Here is a 24,944-nt window from a genome sequence, read left to right as displayed (position 1 = left end):
ACTTCAACATGAACACACAGACACACACATGAATGTACACACAAAACAGTATATATTCCCCTCTCTCTTTCTTCCTTCTTTCTCTTTCTTTCTTCTTCTTTTTTTCTGTCTTTTTAGGGCCACACCCAAGGCATATGGAGGTTCCCAGGCTAGGGGTGGAATCAGAGCTGTACACCGCAACTGGCCTACGCCAGAGCCACAGCAACTCCAGATCCGAGCCACGTCTGTGATCTACACCACAGCTCATAGCAACACTGGATCCTTAACCCACTGAGGAAGGTCAGAGATTGAACCCACATTCTCATGGATGCTAGTCAGATTAATTTCCACTGAGCCAAGAAGGGAACTCCTCTTTCTTTCTCTTTTTTCCTTTCTTTTTTAATGGCTGCACCCTCATCACATGGAAGTTCCCAGACCAGGGATTGAGTCTGAGCCACAGCTGCGGGAACACAGGATCCTTTAACTCACTACACCAGGCGGGGGATCCACTCAATGTCTCGAATCAAGCTGCTGCAGTCGGAGTGAGTGAGTGAGTGTGTGTGTGTGTGTGTGTGTGTGTCTGCACTTTTTAGGGCCACACCTATGGCGTAAGGAAGTTCCCAGGCTAGGGGTCAAATTGGAGCTGCAGCTACCGCAGCCTACACCACAGCCCCAGCAATGCGGGATCCAAGCCACATCCACAAACTACACCACAGCTCATGGCAATGCTGGATCCTTAACCTACCAAGTGAGGCCAGAGATTGAACCACACCTCATGGATACTAGTCAAGTTTATAATCTGCTAAGCCACAATGGGAACTCCCACTGCAGTCTGATTCTTTTTTTTTTTTTTTTTGTCTTTTTGTCTTTTTAGGGCCGCACCTGTGGCATATGGAGGTTCCCAGGCTAGGGGTCCAATCAGAGCTACAGCTGCCGGCCTACACCAGAGCCACAACGAAGCCAGATCCGAGCCACGTCTGCAACCTACACCACAGCTCACGGCAATGCCGGATCCTCAACCCACTGAGCAAGGCCAGGGATCAAATCCGAAACCTCATGGTTCCTAGTCGGATTTGTTTCTGCTGCGCCACTATGGGAACTCTCCTGTAGTGCGATTCTTAACCCACTCTGCCACATCGGGAACGCCATCACTATATATTTTCTATGAATACATACATGTATTGTGCGTAAAAGTACAGAAAAGTGGAAGAAAGGGTCATAAGAAGAAACTCATGGTGAGAGAGATGCAGAAGCTGAGATTAGTAAAAGGTCATTACCTTTATCTGTAATGTTTTAAATATTTAGAAGAACAGATTTATGTATTATTTATGAACTTAATACTTAAAAATACTAAATGAGATATAAAAAGAAAATATCTGGCACACAACAGGCTTTCAAGAACTGCAAGTTCTCCCTCCACTGAAAGTGATAAACACCTTGGGTATGAGAAATAAAACATTACCTGCCATATTGGTAAGCAAAGAATGTCATAGTCATCAGACAGCCATCTCCTAGGGAGAGCTGGAGAGCCCCGAGCAAACTCAGGAAGGAAACAAAGAATACCTTCCATCTAGCAGCCAGCAAACTGCAGTCACTCCTGGGAGTTCCTATTGTGGCGCAGCAGAAACAAATCCGACTAGTATCCATGAGGATGTGGGTTCAATCCCTGGCCTCGCTCAGTGGGTTAAGGATCCAGCTTTGCCGTAAGCTGTGGTGTAGGTCCCAGATGCAGCTCAGATTCTGTGTTGCTGTGGTGGCATAGGCCTGCAGTTGTAGCACTGATTTGACCCCTAGCCTGGGAACTTCCATGTGCTGAGGGTGCAGTCCTAAAAAAGAAAAAAAAGCAAAAACTCCCTTGCAGTCACTCCCAAACGTGAGCCCTCAGGATGTAAAAACATAGGACACTGGCCCCAGATAGAGGAGGTACATATCAAGGAAATGATTTCAGTGAACCCAGACACTTCCATCTTCCCATACATAGAAAAGGGCTAAATTCCTTAACTCGAGATGTCTAGTTTCCTTTTATTAACAGTTATCTTTTGTTCCTACTCCTTGCCCTTCGTTTCAAAACTCCTATATATCCCAGCCCCCACCTTGCCTTCTCAGAGGGGTTTCTCAAGAGTTGTTTGAAATGCTATCACCCAGGCTACCGCCCTGATTTTACCTCAAATAAAACTTAACTCACAACTCTCGTGTTGTGTATTTTATGAAGTCAACAGGTTCAAACACAGTTAACTAGATCCCTGAAATATGCCCTCTGAAAATAAAAGAGTCCAGGAAAAGAAGACCCTCACGTGGCAAGTGCTGAGTGGTAACTTGGGAGGTGGGACAGAAGGAAAACGGCAGTCACAGGCCGAAACGTCACATCACTGCCCATACGAAAATGAGCAAAGGAGCTCAGGGAAGATAGTCTCTAAAAGACACGAAGAAACACTCAAGGAAAATAGAGGCGATCCATGATGCCATCATTATTCCCTTAATAAGGTTCTATTATGTTCCAACCAGTTCACTCAATGTACCACGTAGCCCTCCGAGTAACGGTACCACAACGCCCATTTCAGAAGAGCACTGAGGTTCAGAAGTGGATCTGAGCCATCCCCTACAACTAACGGCGAATACAAGACAGCACTCAACCCCTAAACTGCTCTTTTCTACCACGCTTCGCGGACAATGCAAAAGAAGAAAAAAAAGGAAAAACAAGTCAAGGTATCGGCACCAGAATAAAAACAAAGATCAAAACAGAAACGCACATAGCCCCTTGGAAAGGGGACGTGTGTAAATCACGGGCCCCCTTGAGCGAGGGACTGGCGAGCAAGGCGGAAGCGGCCGGGCCCAGGCTCTTAGTCCTGGATGCCCCCGGCGCACGACGCCTCAAGGCACGCCGGGCACTGAGAGCCAAGCAAACCTCCTAGAGCCTAGAAAGGCTCCGGAGCGTCTAGGAGGCGGGGCGGAGAGCAGCTTCCGGTTCCGGGTGCAAAGGCCCCACGTGTTCCGACCCGCCAGGCCCGGCGCAGCTCGGATCCGGCGGCGCTGCTTCGCCCGGGAGTGGGTGGGGGAGAAGCCGGGGCAGGGGAGGAGCCGCCGGAGCAGTCGGAACCGTGAGTCCCGGGGGCAGGGCCGGGCCGGGCCGGAGCGGGCTGGGCCGGGCCGAGTGGAGAGGAGGGGGAGGGGTCGGAGACCCCGCCCCCCAGAGCCTGGGGAAATCGTGCAGTCGTGGGGAAGGGGTGGCGGCAGTGTACTGAGGTGGCCTAGGCGTTGTGGTCTGTGTGTCTCCTGGCGGCCGAAGCTCGAACCTCCTGGGACGTGGTGGTCCTCCGGGTTTCTTTCTTTCCAGCCACCGCCCTCCGCGCCCTCCGCCCCCTCCTGAGGCCTGCAGAAACGCTGTTAGTCCGTACCTCCCATTGCTTCCGCGCCAACTGTCCCCCACCCCAACCGTGGGGGGAGTGGTCTAGGCCCCTTCAATTCCCGCAGCTTTCTCCTCACCCCACTTCTTAGTTGGCTCGAGAATCCACCGTAGGCTCCCTGCCTAGGCGAGCCCCGTCACTTTCCAGCACTGCCTGCGCGGCAACACACGCTTATACACTCACCCGTGATTTTATCACCCGTGATCGTATTAGGCCTTGGAGACCATCCGGCCTGTGGCTTTTCAGCTGCTGCTGTGACCAACCTCTCAAGTCAGTGGCTGCTGTCTCTCTACTTGCAACTTTCCTCCCCTCACCCCTACGGCCAGTTTTGGCACTTCTGGGCACTGGCACTTCTGGGCGCCGCCGCTACCTCCTGCTAGGCAGGAGTGTATGGGTCCTCCTCTTGTGTGGTTTGACTAAAAGTTTGTTAGTTCGTATGAAATGGATTTGCTATGTTTTCTCAGAAGGGGGTCAGCTAGATTTTCGTTTTTCTGGCATTGGATGTTCTTGTCTCCTAGGCACTTTGATAAATAGCACTGATTTGGTTCTGGGGAGCGATGTTACATCCAGGCTGTACCTTAGAGGCTGGACTTAGGTTGCTTTTTCTCTGTCCACGCTCTGCAAGTGACACTCAGGGCAGCCTAACTCAGAAGCCACAAGGAAAGCTAGTGGAGTTCCTCATCCCCCAACTTCTCTTGCAAGCTGCCCCTTGAGCCTTGATCCAGAAAGCCAACCCAGAAAGGTTGTGGGGCAGCCATGGGAGGCTTGTTGGTGGGAAGTGTGTGACAGCAGAGCAGTTGGGGTTTGTGACCATTTGTCTTGAGTAACTTTCAGCTATTACTAGCTAGCATAAGAGGGTGAGCAAGGTTGGCGGGAGGAAGGGAATTTTTCCTCCTAGGACCACAAACACCTGGAGTTCATAATCTTTCTCCCCTTCTCCTCCAGCTGTACCCCTTTTGCACTTTTTCTATATACTATATTGCAGTAGACAGTTATTTCAAGGGGACATCAAAGTTTCCTATGATGTGAGGGACTCTTGGGCATTACACACAATACAGATGAGGTAGGTTACAGGTTTACAGCATTTTTTTCCACGTTAATTTGGTGCAGACATAAAACATCTAACAGTCCTAGACTCTTTCTCCTTTAAATTTAGCCAGCACTGGCCAAAGTTGGATCCTTTCTGGCTTGAACCTCCTTTGCCTTAGGTAGTGGTGCTCAGACTGATGCATTTTAAGCCTCCTAAGGGCTGTTAAACACAGATCCTTGAGTCCACCCCTAGAGTTACCGATTATAGGTCAGGACTAGGGCTCGATCATTTGCATTTCTAACAAGTTCTTAGGTGCTGGTGCTGCTGGTGTGGGTTTCTCACCTTGAGGAAGAACCACTGCCTTTAGCCACATGTCTTCACATAAACATTGCAGTGGTTTAGGCATCAAAAGACCTGTGTGTGAGTACTTCTGTGCCTGAAACTAGTAATATGATCTTACGTGAGTAATTTAACCACTTAGGTATGAGTTCTTTCATTTGTAAAATTAAGAAAGTGGACTTCCAAAAAACTCCAAATGCTACGTTATCTTATGCCAAATTAAAGCTGGAATATATATGTGTGTGTGTGAGACGAGGCTGAGATCTGGTGTGGGCTGTGGCTGTGGCATAAGCCAGTGGCTACAGCTCTGAAGACCCCTAGCCTGGGAACCTCCATATGCTGTAGGTATGGCCCTAAAAAGACAGGAAAAAAAAATAGTAATAACAATAAAAACAATTTCTTTGTGGCATTCAGTGCTGTTGGCTAACATTTTAACCATAGTAGAACTTCTTTAAAAATTGAAATCACTCCACTCAAACCCTGCTGCTGCCTTGTCAACTAAGGTTGTATAATTTTCTAAATCCTTAGTTGTCATTTTAATAGTCCTCATAGCATCTTCACCAAGATGTAATTCTAGCTCAAGAAAATACTTTCTTAGAATTCCTTTTGTGGCACAAAGTGATCAGTGGTGGGGTCTTGGGAATGCTGGGACGCAGGTTCAATCCCCAGCCTGGCATAGTGGGTTAAGGAACTGGCATTGCTACAGCGGCAGCTTAGGTCACAACTGCAACTCAGATCTGATCCCTGACCCAGAAACTCCATGTGCCAAGGGGAAGCCAAAAAAGAAATAAACTTTCTTTGCTCATCCATAAGAAGCAACTCCTCATCCTTGAATTTTTTATCATGAGATTTTAGCAGTTCAGTTGCATCTTCAGGGTCCACTTGTAATTCTAAATCTCTTGCTGTTTCTACCACATTTTCAGTTACTTCCTCAAGTAAAGTCTTGAACACCTCAAAGTCATCCATCATACTCTTCCATACTCTTGTTTTTGGGTTTTGGGTGTTTTTTTTTTTTTTTTTTTTTTTGTCTTTTTATGGCTGCTCCCACGGCATATAGAAGTTCCCAGGAGTTCCTTTTGTGGCTCAGTAGTTAACGAATCTAACTAGGAACCATGAGGTTGCGAGTTCGGTCCCTGGCCTCACTCAGTGGGTTAAGGATCCAGCATTGAAGACTTGGCTCAGATCCCACATTGCTGTGGCTCTGGCGTAGACTGGTGGCTACAGCTCCACTTGGCCCTCTAGTCTGGGGACTTCCATGTGTCACAGGTGTGGCCCTAAAAAAGACAAAAAGACAAAAAAAAAAAAAAAAATAGAAGTTCTCAAGCTAGGGGTCGAATCAGAGCTGTAGCCATTGGCCTACACTGAAGCCACTGCAATGCAGGATCCAAGCCGCATCTGTGACCTACACAGCTCACAGCAACGCTGGACCCTTAACCCACTGAGCAAGGCCAGGGATCAAACCCGCATACTCATGGGTGCCAGTCGGATTTATTTCTGATGAGCCACGACGGGAACTCCCTTCCACACTCCTGTTAATGCTGATATTTTGACCTCTTCCCATAAATCACAAATATTCTTCATGGCATCTAGAATGGGGAGTCCTTTCCAAAAGGTGTTCAATTTACCTTGCCCATATCCATCAGAGGAATCACTTTTTTTTTTTTTTTTTTTTTTTTTTTTGTCTTTTGTCTTTTTGTCTGTTGTTGTTGTTGTTGCTGTTGTTGCTATTTCTTGGGCCGCTCCCGCAGCATATGGAGGTTCCCAGGCTAGGGGTCTAATCGGAGCTGTAGCCACCGGCCTACGCCAGAGCCACAGCAACACCAGATCTGAGCCGCGTCTGCGACCTACACCACAGCTCACGGCAACGCCGGATCGTTAACCCACCGTGCAAGGGCAGGGACCGAACCCGCAACCTCATGGTTCCTAGTCGGATTCGTTAACCACTGCGCCACGACGGGAACTCCAGGAATCACTTTTTATGACACCTATAGTCTTACCAAATATAGTTCTTAAATTATAAGAAAGATACTTGAAAGTCAGAGCTGCAGAATGGATGTTGTGGGAGTTCCCATTGTGGCTTAGCAGTTAATAAACCCAACTGAGCCAGTAGCCTGGCAGCTATAGCTCTGATTGGACCCCTAGCCTGGGAACCTCCATATGCCCTGGGTGCAGCCCTAAAATACAAAAAAAAACAGGGAGTTCCCATCGTGGCGCAGTGGTTAACGAATCTGACTAGGAACCATGAGGTTGCAGGTTCGGTCCCTGGCCTTGCTCAATGGGTTAACGATCCAGTGTTGCCGTGAGCTGTGGTGTAGGTTGCAGACGCGGCTCGGATCCTGCGTTGCTGTGGCTCTGGTGTAGGCCTGGGGCTACAGCTCTAATTAGACCCCTAGCCTGGGAACCTCCATATGCTGCAGGAAGTGGCCCAAAGAAATAGCAAAAAAAAAAAAAAAAAAAAAAGATAAAATACAAAAACAAAAAACCAGAATGGTTGTTGTGTTAGCAGGCATGAAAACCATTAACCTCATTGTACATCTCCCATCAGCGCTCTTGGGTGACCAGGTGCAAAGTAAAGGAACAATAATATCTTGAAAGAAACCTTTTTTTCTGAGCAGTATATCTTGTCACTGGGTGTAAAGTATTTAGCAAACCATGATATAACAGATATGCTGTCATCCAGGCATGTCGTTCCATTTGGAGAGCGCAGGCAGAGTAGATACAGCATAATTCTTAAGGGCCCTGAGATTTTCAGAGCTTTGGCTTCAGCTTCAAGTCACCAGCTGCATCAGCCTTTCCTTTGAAGCATTGAAGCCAGGCATTGACTTCTCCTCTCTTGCTATGAAAGTTCTAGATAGCATCTTCTTGCAGGAGAAGTCTGTTTTGTGTACACTGAAAATCTGTAATTTACTGCGGCCACCTTTATTAATTATCTGAGCTAGTTGTTCTGGGTAACTTGCTGCAGCTTCTACATCAGTACTTCTTGCTTCCTTTTGCACTTGGATGTTACGGACATGGCTTCCTTCCTTAAACCTCATGAACCAACCTCTGCTAGTTTCAAATGTTTCTTCTACAACTTCACTTCTCAGCCTTCATAGAGTTGAAGAGCGTTAGGGCCTTGCTCCGGTTTAGGCTTTGGCTCAAAGAATTGTTCTGGCTGGTGTGATCTTCCATTTACTAAAAGGGGAGTTTACTGAATAGATAACTTTAGTTTAGCTGTACATTTCTCCACTTTCTTATCATGTATGTTTTCACTGGAGCAGCACTTTTGATTTCCTTCAGGAACTTAACCTTTGTATTCTCACTTGGCTAACTGGTATAAGAGGCCTACCCTTTGATCCATCACATCTTTTGACATGCCCTCCTCACCAAGCTGAATCATTTCCAGTTTTTGATTTAAAGCAAAAGACATGCAACTCTTCGTTTCACTCGAACACTTAAGGCCCATTGTAGGGTTATTAATTGGCTTAATTTTAGTATTGTTATGTCTTGGGATAGGGAGGCCAAAGAAGAGGGAGAGAGAAAGAGGAATAACCAATGAGTGGAGCAGTCAGAAAGCACACAACATCAGTTAAGTCTGCCGTCTTTTATTTATTTTTCTTTTTTTTGGCTGCCCCTCGGCATGTGGAGTTCCCAGGCCAGGGATCAGATCGGAGCTGCGGTTGCAACCTACGCCACAGTTGTAGCAACGCCGGATCCTTTAACCCACTGTGCTGAGCCTGGAATCAGACCTGCATCCTGGCACTGCAGAGATGCCACCAATCCTGTTGTACCACAGTGGGAATTCCAAGTTTGCCCATCTTAAATTGGTGCAATTTGTGGCACCCCAAAACAATTACAATAGTACATCAAAGATCACTGATTGTAGATCACTGTAACAAATAAAATAATAATTTAAAAGTTTGAAGTATTGTGAGAATTACCCAAACATGATTACATCAAGTGAACAAATGGTAGAAAAATGGCACCAATTGACATGCTCAACTCAGGGTTGCCACAGACCTTTAATTTATAAAACAAAAGCAAAAAATCACATTATCTGTGAAGCATCATGTGAAACACATTATAAAGGTGAAACACAGTAAAACAGAGTGTGCCTGTACTGACTGGGTTTTCCTCAAGTTGTCTGTTCTCAGAAGGAGGAGAAAGGACTGTGTTATTGGTAAGAAGCATTGCTAATACAGTCTTAAGCAAAAGAACCTGTCTTTAAGGTTCCACCCCATCTGTGTTCCAAGGATCTTGTTTATTTTATTTTATTTTTTGTCTTTTTAGGACTGCAACTGCAGCATATGGAGATTCCCAGGCTAGGGGTCAAATCTGAGCTGTAGCCATCAGCCTACACCACAGCCACAGCAAGCCAGATCCAAGCCACTTGTGCAGCCTATACCACAGCTCACAGAAATGCCGGATCCTTAACCCGATGAACGAACCTTCATCCTCATGGATACTATGAATTCAGATTCATTAACTGCTGAGCCACGACAGAACTCCTAAGGATCTTGTTTCAACTTAGCTTATAAGTGCTTTCAAAGCAAGAACTCCTCTTGATTTAACACTTAACCTTGTGTGTAACAGTAAACAGACCAAGATTTTTCCCTGTGCATTTTAACTTTTTTGAATATATGATGAAATTGAATTGAATGAATTTATGATAAAGGGCTCCTTGCTTATTAAAATCTTGCCTTCCTCTCAAAAGGATTTAATGCAACTTGAAGGTAACAGAACAGAATGTGTTGAGCTACCATTTTGCAAGCCCCATGCTGAGCAATTCTGTGTTATTTCTTCATTTACTCCTTAAAACAACCATGTGAGGCAGGTAGTAGTAGCCACATTTTGGGGGTTTTTTATAACCTTTTTTTTTTTGTCTTTTTGTCCTTTTAGGGCCGCACCTGCGGCATAGGGAGGTTCCCAGGCTAGGGGTCTAATCGGAGCTATAGCTGCCAGCCTACGCCACAGCTCATGGCAACACTGGATCCTTAACCCACTGAGCGAGGCTAGGGATCAAACCTGCAATCTCATAGTTCCTAGTCGGATTCTTTTCCACTGTGCCACCATGGGAACTCCAAGTAGCCACATTTTGAAGTTGGGACTGAGGCTTAGGGAATGTCACCTGGCTAATAAGTGGAGAGAGGGACCCAAACCAGGACTCTAGGTCCCCTAACCATTATGTGGAAATCTGGGTAAACATGTGTATAAGGATAATTAATAGTAAAATAAAAGACTGTTTCCAGTAGGAGGGTCATAGTGGATAATCTGTAGTTTTAAAGAACAGTACGGGAGTGGGAAAGGGCAGATGGCAATTTTTTTTGACTGAAGGGGTATACGCATCTGCTGAATATAATCATTCAAACTTCTCTGATTAGTTTTCTTCTGACGGTTAATTATCTCCTTTTACCTAGATACTGTAAGACTACAAACCTTGCTATTCAGGGTCTCGGAAGATCACCCCAAGTAGTAACATTTAGGGTAGAAACCCAGGTATCTTTTCACTGCCTGCAGTTTTCTGTTCTTGTCAGTAGAATTGAGTTAGGGCCTTCCTTCACGGGCACGTGTCCCACTCACATATGGACAGAGACGGCTGAACAAAGACTGGAAGAAGGTCTTGCCTTTTCTTTTTTTTTTTGTTGTTGTTGTTGTTTTGTTGCTATTTCTTGGGCCGCTCCCGCGGCATATGGAGGTTCCCAGGCTAGGGGTCGAATCGGAGCTGCAGCCACCGGCCTACACCAGAGCCACAGCAACGCGGGATCCGAGCCACGCCTGCAACCTACACCACAGCTCACGGCAACGCTGGATCGTCAACCCACTGAGCAAGGGCAGGGACCGAACCCGCAACCTCATGGTTCCTAGTCGGATTCGTTAACCACTGCGCCACGACGGGAACTCCAGGTCTTGCCTTTTCCACACCTCCTCCTTAGTCCTGCCCCAGATGTCCTAGAAACACTCAAGAGACTAGGTTTGGGGCCTGCCCAGGCCTAGGCTTGTGAAGCACCTCTCCAGACATCATTTTAGAGCCTTCTGGAACCACATCTTTCATTCTTCCTGGCCTGGCTTCACAGTCTCTCTGTAGTATCTTGTTGGGTTTTTCTCTTGTCACTGTGGAACCCTTCCAAGAACAGACATTGAGGGAAGGCATTAGAACAGCAAAGGCAACAAATTACAAGGCAGACTTGTAGTGTAAGCCAGAATAAAATGCAAAGCCCGTTTTCTCTCTCGGGTCTGTAGTTAATAAGTTCTCGCAGATCTCAATTAGTCCTGTGAAGTAGGAGAAAGTGGTTGTCTGCAGAGGGCTTTACCCTTTACAAGGCCTCTTGTGCACCTTATTTCAGGAAACCCTTAAAGCAGTTCCAGGTACGTGGGACTCTGGGCTGGGTCGTACATCTTTGGATACCTGATCCGGTGCTCCTTTCACTGCCCACCTCCTCTTCCATCTCTTGCCCTACCAGGGACAACTCTGGCTCCCCTTATTCCACTGTTGCTGATCTGTTTGCCTCCGTCTCATCTTCCTAGGCTGCCAGAGTAAACAAAACAAGCAAAGGAACTCGCAATCCATGAATTTTGAAGAGCATTTACAATCAGCAGGTTTTATGTGATGCAGTTGAAATCTTTCTTTGGCGAGCAAAGCCCTCTTAAGAGCAATGCATATTTTATAGAATCTATAGTAGGGAATCTTGTGGACTGAGCTATATGAAAACAATGAGAGTCCCTAGCCTGCTTCACTGGGCATGTTCTCCAAATTTTAAGATAATAGAGATCCCTTCATTGAACCTAGACACTCCGTATATCAATTCCATCTCTACCTGCCTTGCAGGTGTTGGGATTGGGAAGCTTGAATAAATTATCATTTTTGTAGTTGCATTAAATTACTTGGTGTCTAGTTTTATGCTTATTAAGGTTGATTCAGATCTTCATTGGAGGGAGTTCCTGCTGTGGTGCATAGATTAAGGGTGCGAGTTGTCTCTGCAATGGCTTGGGTTGGATCCCCAGCCCAATGCAGTGAGCTAAGGATCTGGCATGTCCACAGCTGTGGCATAGGTTGCGGCTGCAGCAAGGGTGTGATCCCAGGCCTAGGAACCTCCATATGCTTTGGGTGTGGCCAAAAAAGAAAAAAAAAAAAAAGATCTTCAAAGGAATTTTTTTTTTTATTTCAAACACACAGCTTTATGTGACTTGTATATGGATTATTCCAAGGCAGCCTGATTCCTTGGGATGAGTTGTAGTTTCATGACTTTAGGAACCACTAAGATGGAGTTCCCGTCGTGGCACAGTGGTTAACGAATCTGACTAGGAACCATGAGGTTGCGGGTTCGGTCCCTGCCCTTGTTCAGTGGGTTAACGATCCGGCGTTGCCGTGAGCTGTGGTGTAGGTTGCAGACGCGGCTCGGGTCCCGAGTTGCTGTGGCTCTGGCGTAGGCTGGCAGCTACAGCTCCAATTCCACCCCTAGCCTGGGAACCTCCATATGCCACGGGAGCAGCCCAAGAAATAGCAAAAAGACAAAAAAAAAAAAAAAGGAACCATTAAGAGTATTCTGTTTTATTCACAATCCAAACGACGAATGTTTTTTCCTTATTTATTCATTTGTCTACCACTGTTTACTGGACAAATGAACGAATAAGAATAAGCTACTGGATCTCTTCTTCCGAAGCAAGACTTAAAAAGACTTAATGTGTTCTGTGCCCGAATACTTGTGTGATAGGCATTGAGCTGGTGTTGTATGGTCCTGTCCTCAGAGCTTTACAGTCTGGAGAATTAAACAGGAGGATGAAGGTTCTTACTGCACAGAAAGATGGATATTTATATGTGCTCTGAGATAGGGTCCAAGTCCCTGTGCAGGCAATCTGGAAGGACCAGAGAAAGCAGATTTGAAGGATGAGGAGATTTAACCAAGTAAAGGGGATGGAAAAAGGGTATTTGAGGCAGAGTCAACAGCGTCATGAAAGCCCAGTGAGGGTGTAGAAAAGAGCAGTACATTTTGGGCAGTGACCTTCAACCGAGCGGCACTTATGGGCGAAGAGCGGTGGGTAGGGCCCAGGTCTTGAAGGCCCTTGAGAATCAAATTGCAAGGAGTTTAAATTTTGTCCTGTGGAATGTATGAAGCTGTTGACTGATTTTTGTATGTGAGAAAGTTCACCACTCCAACATAACTGCAGTTCTACAGGAGGAGTTAATGTGGACCTGGCTCTTGCCCATTTTTAAATGCTGTCGCTCCCCTGCTCCCCTGCCCCCAAGCTAAAGGTGAGTTCCAGAAATAAAAGCTAGAAGAGGTTCCAGAAATAAAAGCTAGAAGAGGGAGTACAGTCTGACTCTGCCACAGCCCATGAAAATTTCAAATCAAAATAAAGGCATCTAGCATTTGGAGTCCTTTTTTTTTTTTTTGGTCTTTTTTTGTCTTTTTTTGTCTTTTTGTCTTTTTGTTGTTGTTGTTGCTATTTCTTGGGCCGCTCCCTCGGCATATGGAGGTTCCCAGGCTAGGGGTCCAATCAGAGCTGTAGCCACCGGCCTACGCCAGAGCCACAGCAACGCGGGATCCGAGCCGCATCTGCAACCTACACCACAGCTCACGGCAACGCCGGATCGTTAACCCACTGAGCAAGGGCAGGGACCGAACCCGCAACCTCATGGTTCCTAGTCGGATTCGTTAACCACTGCGCCACGACGGGAACTCCGCATTTGGAGTTCTGATCTCCAGCAAGGAGATAAGAATTGGGGACTGGCAGAGATGGGACGGACTGTGGAGTAGAACCAGCTGCCAGCCCGGAGCCATGAAGGGTTACACCATGAAAATCTGTCTACTAATCAAGCAGAAAGGGCCAGGAAGTGTTGGCTTCCTTAGCCTTGGGTGGGACAAAAATTGCTCAGAGGCTGAGGCCCCAGTAGTACGCTGTCAGCATAATTCAGAAATACTCCGAGAAGTTCAGATCATTGAAACCATTAGTACTTAGGTAGAAGCAAATTAAATTTTGTTCAGAGGGCTCACTTTTATAACTTAGGGCTCTCAGGACTCTCAAAGAAAATAGTCAGAAAACATAAAAAATTACAAACCACCAGTGAAAACAAACCACCATAAAGTAAGGTAGATTGAGTAAGTAAGATCTAGGAAGTAACTAAAACACCATGGTCGTGAAGTAGCAAATATCAGAGGGTAATGGAAAAATGAAATAGGCGTACATGAAAAGCAATTTAAGAGACAGATAATAAAAATGAATAATTTGGTCTTTGAGATTAAACGCATTTGATGGGCAGCAGTGCATCAGACAGCCTGTTCCAGCCATGGTAACCTCAAAGGCGAACCTGAGGTACAAGTGAAGCAGGAAAAGATTGGAAAATGAAGAACCCCTCAGGTGGCACATGGCGAGGAGACTGGAAGGGCTGGCACCAGGAAGACCACTGGTGAAACTTGAACCAAGTGGTTCACCTAACATGTAAGTGCCAGTGCCATCACAGGGGCTGAGGATATCTTTTTTTTTTCTTTTCTTTTTTGGCCAGCCAGCAGCATGTGGAGATCCCAGGCTAGGGATCAGATCTGAGTCGCAGTTGCTCTGCGGCAAGGCAGGATCCTTAACCCACTGTGCCAGGCCAGGTATCAAACCTGCATCCCAGTGCTCCACACACACCCCCTTGCCATCCCATTGCAGCACAGTGGGAATTCTGTACCATCTTTTTATTTTTATTTATTTATTTTTATTTTTTGCTTTTTAGAGCAGCACCTGCAGCATGTGGAGGTTCCCAGGCTAGGGGTCGAATGGGAGCTACAGCTGCCGGCCTACACCAGAGCCACTGCAATGCAGGATCTGAGCCTCGTCTGCGACCTACACCACAGCTCACACAGCAATGCCAGATCCTTGACCCACTGAGCGAGGCCAGGGATTGAACCCGCAACCTCATGGTTCCTAGTCGGATTCATTTCCACTGTGCCATGACAGGAACTCCTGTACCATCTTTTTAAAAAGAGGTCCTGTCTGCTCATTAGTGGGTCATAATGGCTCTACCAGGGGAATAGCGGTGGAGATGAGATGGGTGGATTTGAAAGATTTAGAAGGTAGAATTAACAAGATTTGGTGAATAAAAAAGAGTAGAAACATATGGAAGAAAAGATTGATTCTTCCTGTTAAGGTAGGAAGAAAACCCCAAAGTAGAGGCTTATTCATTTAGATGCATTTTTTCGGTGTGTTTTGTTATTTAGATATTAGAGGTTGGTCAAAGCACAGTCCCCATCTTCAAGGAGTTTCACAGGAAAGATAAATAATAGCAGTGTAACCTGACAGGTTTTGTGATACGGATGTGCCCAGGTTGCTAGGGAAGCAGAATAATTTCTAACCATGTCTAAGGGTAGAGGGGGAATGGAATCAAAGAAGCATCTCAGAATATGTGGAGCCTTAGCTAGCTATATCTTGAAAGACAAGTTTAACCTAATGAAAAAGGCAGAAGGATTGGCGTGTTCAAAATCCTAAAAGATAGGGCTTTTTTGTGTTTCACATGCACAATGTGTGTGTGCGTGTGTGTGTGTTTGAAAGGATTGGAGAGGAAGGCAAAGGAAATAACAGGGTGAAGGTCAACCTTACACATAATACTTAGAAGTTGGTATTTCACTTACCAGACGGGGAGGAGTGAGGATCTTAACTAGAGAAGGGGTAGGACCAGATTTGCCAAGAGCACTCACTTTTGTGATTCACTCACTGAGTGGTAACTTAAAGGAAACAAATCTGGAGGCAGGTAGCTCACACTTTAGAGGCAGTTGCAGTAAGTAACCCAGAGAAGAACAGATGAAGACCTAAACTATAAATCCTGGGAGTGAAGACGAGGGAACCTGTTGAGAAGAAATAGGAATACACACACAGCATTTCATGCAGAAGGAACAGACTTACGGGCTTGGAGTCCTGGAAAGATACTGGGGGGAGGTCAGAAGTGCATTCATTATAGCAGGTGATACAGGGAAAAGGGGAGGCTCTGAGGCTTGAAAAATAAATTGTGGGCTGGTTGAGAAAAGCTTCATGTGCCATGCCAGGAATTTTGGCACTGATCTTACTAACAGTGCACAGTTACTATTTTTAAATGTTGAGTGATGCTGTTGGAACTACAATTTAGGAAGATGAGTTACCACTGGGCACTGCCACTCTTCTAAGCCCTTCCCAGATATTCCTCATAGTAACCCTGTTAGATGGATCCCATCTGTACCTCCCTTCTGCAGATGGGGAAACAGACAAAGAACTTGACCATGGCCCCACACCTAGTAAACAGTACAGCCAGGATTCTCACTCTTTTTTTTTTTTTTTTTTTTTTTGTCTTTTTGTCTTTTTAGGGCCGCACCCATGGCATATGGAGGTTCCCCAGCTAGGAGTCCAGTCAGAGCTGTAGCCGCCAGCCTACGCCACAGCCACAGCAACTCGGGATCCAAGCCGAGTCTGTGACCTACACCACGGCTCACAGCAATGCCAGATCCTTAACCCACTGAGCAAGGCCAGGGGTCGAACCCGCAACCTCATGGTTCCTAGTCAGATTCATTTCCTCTTCGCCACAACAGGAACTCCAGGATTCTCACTCTTAACCTTCCACAGCCTAGGTGTTTCTCAGCCAGGACGCTCATCAGAACGACATGTAGCATTTCTAAAGATACAGCTGCCAAGATTGACTTGAACCAGAATATCCAGAGGATTGACGTAGAATTCTGCGTTTTGCAAAAGCTCCACAAGTCTGTTGTGCTTTGCTCAGAACTGAGTACTACAGGGATCCCAGATAGGAAGTTATGGCAGTAAGCCAGGCAAGAGATGAGGGCTCAAACTCGGGCAGAAGGAAACAGATTTAGAGGCTTAAGAGGTAGAATTGGTTTAATGAGCCATAAACAATGGGGAAGAGTCAGAGTCGAAGCCAAAGATTATAAAGTTGAGTGTTTACTTAAAAAGTGATGATCTTGGCCAAGAGAGGGTTCCAAGAGGAGGGGTGGGTGTCGGAGCCAGAACTATGAATTTAGTTTTGAGCACTCAAGTTTGAGGGTCTGGAGGTCTTCCACTTAAAGATATCTTAAGAGGAAGGTTGCTTTTGGGGGTGTGCCTATGTGCCAGCCACTGTGTAAGTGCTTTCTTCACTTTATCTCATACAATCCTCCCTTCAAATCTCTGAGAGTCCCCATTTTTTAATTTTTTTGTCTTTTCTAGGGCCGAACCCGTGGCATATGGAGGTTCTCAGGCTAGGGGTCCAATCGGAGCTACACCACAGCCACAGCAACGCGGGATCCGAGCCACATCTGCAACCTACAGCACAGCTCATGGCAACGCCGGGTCCTTAACCCACTGAGCGAGGCGAGAGATCGAATCCACAACCTCATGGTTCCTAGTTGGATTCGCTAACCACTGAGCCACGACGGGAGCGCCCCGAGAGTCCCCGTTTTACAGAAGAAATTAATACGGAGTGTGGTTCAGTTCATAGTGAAACTCCATCAAGCATTTTCCCTGTTTATTTCAGCCCTGTTGATGTATCTCTCCTTAGACCATATACCCTGGTGTGTGTAAAACATTGCGGTCAGTACCGCATTTTTAGCAGGGGATTGTGAGTGTGCTTTCTCCTAGCCGTTTTCCTATCAAGTTCAGAAGTTTCATGAAGTAGAAATGCAGTGTTTTTGTATTTTCCTGTGGTGTGTGAACCTTGCCTAGGAAGAGGAGCGGGAGAACCTACCCTCAGGCGTAGATCAAACTATTCCAACTAGATCTGTTTACACCATGTGGTTATCGAGATGGGGGGAAGGGGATTTAAGTTTGAGCAAGTGTGATGTGTGCAGAATTACGATCGAGCTCAGAACTCTTATTCATGTGTTTACTGCCACACTCATACTACTGTCTGTCTTTCCTTCTTTACCCCAGGTCCCTTGGGAGAAACCCCTTGTGCCCAGGCTGAGACAGGGGGAATGACGGTGTGAGCTCTAGATGGTGTGAGACCACCCTGGAGCCGGACAATGGCTACAGCCTTGGAACCAGAGGACCAGGACCTGTGGGAAGAAGAGGGAATTCTCATGGTGAAATTGGAAGATGATTTCACCTGTAGGCCAGAGTCTGTCTCACAGAGGGATGACCCTGTGCTTGAGACATCACACCAGAACTTCCGACGCTTTCGATACCAGGAGGCAGCAAGCCCTCGAGAAGCTCTCATCCGACTCCGAGAACTGTGTCATCAGTGGCTGAGGCCAGAGAGGAGGACAAAGGAGCAGATCTTAGAGCTGCTCGTGCTGGAACAGTTCCTTACCGTCTTGCCTGGCGAATTGCAGAGCTGGGTGCGGGGCCAGAGGCCAGAGAGCGGCGAGGAGGCAGTGACACTGGTGGAGGGTTTGCAGAAACAACCCAGGAGACCAAGGCGGTGGGTGAGGAGGGGGAGTCCTGATCTGTGTGATGTGGAGGGGGTCCGTTTGCTGGAAGGATGGATTTGCTCACAGAAATTACCCCATAAATTTAATTGGCTCTGCCCTTGGCCTGAACCTAGATCCATATGCTCCCGGGGACAGAGGAGTGCACATGTTTGTGTGTGTGTGAGTGTGACCTTCTGGTTTTTGAAATACCTGCCTAGGGACCATCTTTCGTGACACGTCTTTAGTTTTCCCGTCTTTGGATCTTGAATCTCCATTTCCTGGGGAGGAGAATTTTGTGACTTGCTCAGAGGTTCTCAGACCCTCCGTCAGAGAATCCCCCTTCCAGGACACCATAGAGGGAAGCACACAACAGAGAGTTGCAGGTGGGGTAGGCGAAGATGGGGAGGTCGGACCTTAGAGCCCTGGGGATGGACAGGGTTTTGGAAAATGAGAAAGCTGCACAGTGTCTGACTGTTGACTGTCTCCCGTCTTGTCCGGGTGGGATTAACCTCAGCTCTGTCCTTGCCTGGCCCAGGGGGCCCAGAGTTTCCCCTCCTCATCTGGGTCCCCCTGGGAGTTTTTCTCTCGGCAGCTTCTCCTAAAATAGTCCCTGATGACAACCAAGACTTTCCTCCTGACTCCATGGTGACTGGAAGTTGGAATTATTCCCAGGTGACTGTCCATGTTCATGGCCAGGAGGTCCTGTCAGAGGAGACAGTGCATCCAGGAGCAGAGCCCGAGTCACCTAGTGAGCTTCAGGATCCTGCACAGACCTTGACCCCCGAGGAGTCCCCTGAGGAGACCACACAGAGCCCAGATCTGGGGGCACCAGAAGAGCAGAGCCTGTGCCAGGAGTTGGAGTTCCAGCCCCTGCAGGAGAGCGGTGGGAAGCCTCAGCAGAAAGGGGGGATCGTGGCAGAGTGAGGGGAGGGGGCACTTTCTCCCATACCGAGGAAGCTGGGTAGATGGTAAGGGGAGGAAGTCATAGGACACAGGGAGTTGAGAGGAGTCAGCACTAGCCAGAGGCCCCCTGTGAGCAGGTTGTCTAGCAGGGCTCTTGGTTATTCTCCTGGCATTCCCACAGGTGGTGGCGTTGGGATGACTCGAGCTACCCTTAGGCCGGTGTCTTGATCCCACCTTCCCACCAAAGACGATGGGGACACTCAGCTCTTTGCCACCTGTAGGGCTGCCCTGCCTGTAGCTGATCTCTGCTTTCTTTCCTTCCCAGAGGTTTCAGTGCCCCAGAACCCAGCCCTTCCCGAAGAGAGGAACCCTGCAAACCCAGAGGTGGTGGCCCTTCTAACTGCTCTATCACAGGTATGCCTTGGTTTCTGTTTATACCACAGAGAATTTGAGGAATCACTAGGCATTAACCATCACTGAACAGGTCAGAAGGGACACAGATTTCCACTCTCCTTTTGCCAGTTTGAGTCCTCACTTCTGCATGTGCCAGGGGTTGAGATCATTTATAACATCGCAGTTGGATCCTCAGGCTCCAAAGCCTTTGGATTTCCCACCAATCAGAGGGACAAACAAAACGGGATTATTTTGTAACATCCAGTACCACTTGGAAGTTGTCCAACGAGAGTTTATGTTTGGTTTTAAGGAATAAGCTTGATAGTCATTTGCAAGGATGCGGAAATGATTTCAGATTTGGGGTGCTGTCCTCTTCCAGGGGCTGTGTTCAGTCAGGCCATGACGTTTATGAAGCATTCACCATGGTCAGGGACCTCGAAACTAAACTAGACTAAGCTAATGTGGCTGGAGAAAAAAGGAATAGAGTTCATCTTTGTTTTATAGTTTGTAGTCTAACTGAAGAAGCAAGTCCTGTTTATGTTATGCTCTGTGAAAGGGATGTGTGATTAGGTGAAGTTGGTTAGGGAAAGTGTCCTAAAGATGAATTTCTGTAGAAAGGTAGGTAGCATTAGTGCATCAGTGGGGAGTTGAATGATGACTTCTAAGACTGTTCTTGTGTTTTATTTTTTATTTTTATTTATTTATTTTCTTTTTATGGCTGCACCTGTAGCACATGGAAGTTCCAGTGCAGATTGGGACTGCAGCTGTGGCCTACACCACAGCCACAGCAACACTGGATCCGAGTGTCATCTGCGACCACACTGCAGCTTGCAGCAACACTGGCTCCTTAACTCACTGAGCAAGGCCAGGGATCAAACCTGCATCCTCACAGCAGCAACACAGGTCCTTAACCCGCTGAGCCACAATGGGAACTCCTTTTCTTGTATTTGAACAATATCCTCAGGAAGAAGAACATAGTCTGATGCTGAGCGAAAGTTGTGGGATGGAGGGAGCAGGAAGAGGGCCAGTGCAAAGGCAGGAACGTGGGAAGTAGTGACAGAGGGTGAAGCACAAATTTCCTGAAAGGGAGGGAACCAAGCATCGCATTTGAGTGTCTTTGTCTCCTGGGTGGACTCTGCCCGTATCAGTACCCCTTCATTCTAAAGAACAAAATATGAGGCTCCATGAAGAATCAGATTTTAATGAAATCCTTGTGTCGTTTCAGGGATTGGTAACTTTCAAGGATGTGGCTGTATGCTTCTCCCAGGACCAGTGGAGTGATCTGGATCCCACCCAGAAAGAGTTCTATGGGGAATATGTCTTGGAAGAGGACTGTGGAATTGTGGTCTCCCTGTGTAAGGAATTTCAAGTGTTTCTAGAGTGTCAGATCTTTTCTTGTTGGAAATTAAGGGCGTCTGAGACCTTAGATTTTATGTATTCCACTTCTCTTGTGGCCACCCCGCCAGTGAGGTTGAAGGAGAGCTGAGGAAGATGATGATATCCTTCTTAGTTAAAGGGAAGAGACAGTGCCTAGAAAGTGGTTGGAAACCTCTAACAACACAATAAAGCTAAACTAGTGTAGATTTAGTGTGAGTTTTAGTTTAGTGTAAGTGGGTAAGCATCTCAGTTTTGAAACAAGCACTGAATTAAGTTGGAGATCATCTGCTTACCTGAGTATGGGAAAAGGGTGACACTGACAGCTGTGTGATTATTGAGTTATGGGTGAAAGGCCAGAGCTATGCAGCACCCGTCAGAGGTGCTGAAGGTTTGCCCTACTGACCTGCCTGTGTTTGTCCTATAATCTGTCAAACAGAAAAGATCTGCTCTTGACACAGGGAACTGTGGAACCAATCGTGATGTCCTGTTTTCCCTCTCTCGAGCAGCATTTCCAATCCCCAGACTAGACGAGATCGCCCACATTGAAGAAGAAGAGCGTTCGACCCCAGATATCCCAGAGCCTCAAGAGCCAGACATCCTGAGTTTCACGTACACAGGTGAGAGGCGGTGAAGGGAGTCTTCCCAACTTCCCTGCCCCACCGCCGCCCCAGCTGGCAGTTCTCTGGCCAGCGTTCCTCTCGCCCCCAGGGGGACCCCTCTCACCAGTTCTTCTAACATGTCAGCCAATCCTGCTGTCTCCCTCGGAAGCCAGATTCTCCCGTCGCCCTGCCCCCCTTCACCCCATCATGGTTTGAGGGATCTGTAATGCAAAATGGTAACAGAAAAAATAATAATAAAAAAAAAAAAAAAAAAAAAAAAAAAAAAACAGAAAAAAGGAACATGTGGAATTACAGCTCTACCATTTTCTAAGTAGTTCACTTAAACTCTTGATCCCCAAGTTCCACATTTGTAAAAGGAGGATAATGGTATGTGTCCACATGAAGGCTGGTGGCAGCATGAGATCATCTCTGAGAAAGTGCCTAGCACATGCAGGCCTTCGGTGGACTGGTTATTTCCTTCTTCCCCGGCCTCTTGCACTGAGAAATAAGGGACTCTTTCTGTATGGTCTTGCCCTCCCCAGACTCTGCAGATCTCCCCGTTGTGCAGAAGGCATCATCGCCTCTGCAGCTTACCCTCTCCTCCTCTCTCCCTTCTCCAGGAGACAGGAGTGAAGACGAGGAAGAGTATCCTGAGCACGAAGATGTGAGCGTGGAGGATCTGCACAGGTCTGTTCTGGGAGACACGGAAGTTCACCAGACCCCAGACTGGGAAATCGTCTTCGAAGACGGTCCAGGCAGACTTAACGGAAGAAGATGTGGCACAAACACATCTCAGGTTAATAGCTTAACGAGTCTTCGGGAAACCCTGCCTCTCCAGCCCATGTCAGGGAGGCACCATGACTGTCCGGTGTGCGGGAAAAGCTTCACGTGTAACTCGCACCTTGTCAGACACCTGAGAACTCACACAGGGGAGAAGCCCTATAAGTGTATGGAGTGCGGGAAAAGTTACACTCGGAGCTCACACCTCGCCAGGCACCAAAAGGTTCACAAGATGAGCGCCTCTTATAAATATCCCCTAAACCGCAAGAATGCGGATGAGCCCTCCCCTCTGGTCCAGGCTGAGAGAATCCCACCCATTGAGAAACCCTACAGATGCGACGACTGTGGGAAACACTTCCGCTGGACTTCAGACCTGGTAAGGCACCAGCGGACACACACGGGGGAAAAGCCCTTCTTCTGTACTATTTGTGGCAAAAGCTTCAGCCAGAAATCCGTGCTCACAACACACCAAAGAATCCACCTTGGGGGCAAACCCTACCTGTGCGGGGAGTGTGGCGAGGACTTCAGCGACCACAGGCGGTACCTGGCTCACCGCAAGACGCATGCAGCCGAGGAGCTCTATCTGTGCAGCGAGTGTGGGCGCTGCTTCAGCCACAGTGCCGCCTTCGCCAAGCACCTGAGAGGACACGCCTCGGTGAGGCCGTGCCGATGCACCGAGTGTGGGAAAAGCTTCAGTCGCAGGGACCACCTGGTCAGGCATCAAAGGACACACACTGGTGAGAAGCCGTTCACGTGCCCTACCTGCGGGAAGAGCTTCAGCAGAGGCTACCACTTAATCAGGCACCAGAGGACCCACTCAGAAAAGACCTAGCCAGGCCCCCACGGGCAGACGCCTGCCTTCAGCCGCTTGCCAGGGTGGGCCAGGAGAAGCCCGCTTGTTGGCCTGGGAAGACCTTTTCTAGGGGGTCTGCCCAGATCTCTGTAACCTCTTCCCACGACTAAACAAGCCCCTGGGCAGAACCTCTCAGCCTTCTACACCTTGAGGAGATTTTCTTGCCAGAGTTCACCTGAATTGAGGCCTCTCCTTGCCTTCACCTCACAGGTGCAAAGTGGGAGCATTAGAAGACTTAAGAGGTTGTGGTTTTATATTTGCCCCCCAAACAGGCTGTTACTTATCCTAAAGACTTGTTAACAGCCTCCAGTTCACAGTGGCCCAGGACAAGCTCTGAGGTTTGGTAAGGGACCAGCCTTCAGGATTCTGTCCTTACTGGGCTCAAATTTTAAAGCACACAGCCCTGATCAAGGCAGGTGATCGGCATCCTGATGGCTCTGCCGCCCTTTCCCAGGTCAACTGCACACACCTCTCACTGATTCCCTCCTTCACCATACGCTTTCCTTTCATTCCTGGGAGAGTTGCGTGAGGTGTCTGATGGGCAAAAACGTCAAGGCTACTTCCTTTGGACCTTGTTAGGCTCCTCCCTTCTCCATTGTCAGAATGACACCAGGTGCCAGATGCGGCTTGAAAGGAGGACCTAGTCGGAAGCCTCTTTGCCCGTGGGGTTTTTTTCCTGTCAGAATGTTCACACCTAGCCCTCCTGTTCTACCAATCTCTTGGCTTTGTCCCCAGTACTTACTCTGCCACAGGTGAGATTTGGGTGCTGAGGGATTCGGTCACGCCTAATTAAAGTCATGAAATCATATACACTCCCACACACATACAAGCCCACCCACCCCATCCTCCTCACATGGGTCTGTGAGGGGATGTTGAAACAGTGTCAGAGGCACTTTAATCATTGTAGGATCGTGATGGACTGGGTCACTTCATTTATGTGAAGAAAGCTGGAGATCTGAGCTCAGATTCTGGGAAAATTAAAAAGTTGTTGCTGCTGTCCAAGGCCATCCAGACTTCTCCCGATACCCCACCCCCATTATCCCCTCTTCGTTCTCTGACACCAGGGAAACCTGGGCCCTGAAGAATTTCCCTGGAGTAAATGGCTTTCATGTATTTGCATTGTTTGCTTTGTCTTAAGTGATTCATTTCCATGTACTTAAGAATGAAGGAGCCTGGTAAAGGATGAGGCATAATAGTTTCGAACCTCAGCCCTCGATTGTGGGCTTGGCAAGGACCGGGGAGCCCGTCCTCCATAAATGGAGCACAGGGTGCGGGATTAAAGCATGAGAAGGGAGACTGTCTTCTGTGCCTGGTTTCTTCTGTTTCTCAAACCAGTATGTGCCAGTGTTCACCAGAGGGACGTGGGTGGGATAACAAGGCCACAAGCTTAAGAGCTCAGCAAGGAAATTCTCATTCTGGTCAGTAACAATACTCTAGGTGACTGGTTTGGTTAACTCGGTCAGCTGTTGTCTTTCTAAGTACACACACACACATGAAATTAAAAAAGGAACACTGGGGAGTTCCTGTTGTGACACAGTGGAAATGAGTCCGACTAGTATCCATAAGGATGTGGGTTCAATCCGTGGCCTTGCTCATTGATCTGGTGTTGCCATGAGCTGTGGTGTAGGTCACAGACGCAGCTCAGATCCCATGTGGCTGTGGCTGTGGCGTGGGCCAGCAGCTGTAGCTCTGATTTGACCCCTAGCCTGGGAACTTGCATACTCCGTGGTTGAGACTCTGAAAAGCCAAAAAAAAAAAAAAAAAAAAACAAAAAACACTGGCAGCCAGGTTCCTTGGTTTCTGGGGCTTTCTATTTCACCCATTCACTCTCCCCAGGTTCTGGAGACTTCTGAAGATTATCCATACAGAGAGCTCTGGGAGGACAGAGTAATTTTCCATGAGGATAGAGAAAGCTTGGAGTGGTTAGCCGAGCCACTGGGGCAATCTGTGCTCATTGAG

The 24,944-nt window shown here is 47.5% G+C and overlaps 1 protein-coding gene and 1 long non-coding RNA gene across 3 annotated transcripts in view; one reads left to right on the top strand and one right to left on the bottom strand.

Annotated features, from left to right (window-relative positions):
- The window catches only part of LOC110255450, an 18,042-nt gene extending 13,633 nt beyond the window's left edge, over positions 1–4,409 (bottom strand). The window contains exon 1 of the long non-coding RNA XR_002335704.1: positions 3,567–4,409. This is a non-coding gene — a long non-coding RNA (uncharacterized LOC110255450). The remainder of the gene's footprint in view (positions 1–3,566) is intronic.
- ZNF202 (zinc finger protein 202) lies at positions 2,943–24,944 on the top strand. Of its 2 annotated transcripts, XM_021063039.1 has the most exons (8): positions 2,944–3,077; positions 17,602–18,095; positions 18,753–18,963; positions 19,309–19,397; positions 20,602–20,731; positions 21,260–21,370; positions 21,973–22,869; positions 24,822–24,944. In XM_021063039.1, the coding sequence occupies exons 2-8, from the start codon at positions 17,694–17,696 to the stop codon at positions 24,836–24,838; spliced, it is 1,857 nt and encodes a 618-aa protein (XP_020918698.1). In that variant the 5' UTR covers positions 2,944–3,077; positions 17,602–17,693; the 3' UTR covers positions 24,839–24,944. The 2 variants fall into 2 exon arrangements, with proteins under 2 accessions (XP_003357384.1, XP_020918698.1); XM_003357336.5 differs by lacking the exon at positions 24,822–24,944 and having other exon boundaries at positions 2,943–3,077; positions 21,973–24,279.

The sequence above is a fragment of the Sus scrofa genome, chromosome 9 (genome assembly GCF_000003025.6).
Source record: "Sus scrofa isolate TJ Tabasco breed Duroc chromosome 9, Sscrofa11.1, whole genome shotgun sequence".
Classification (NCBI taxonomy): domain Eukaryota; kingdom Metazoa; phylum Chordata; class Mammalia; order Artiodactyla; family Suidae; genus Sus; species Sus scrofa.
This window is presented reverse-complemented; position numbering and strand designations above follow the sequence as displayed.

Bases quoted from the DNA above. Each gene is read 5' to 3' on its own strand.
- ZNF202 (XM_003357336.5), top strand. From the start codon at position 17,694: ATGGCTACAGCCTTGGAACCAGAGGACCAGGACCTGTGGGAAGAAGAG. The intron at 18,964-19,308 runs GTGGGAAGCCTC...TTTCCTTCCCAG, and splicing joins CCAGCCCCTGCAGGAGAGCG to AGGTTTCAGTGCCCCAGAAC. The intron at 19,398-20,601 runs GTATGCCTTGGT...GTGTCGTTTCAG, and splicing joins TTCTAACTGCTCTATCACAG to GGATTGGTAACTTTCAAGGA.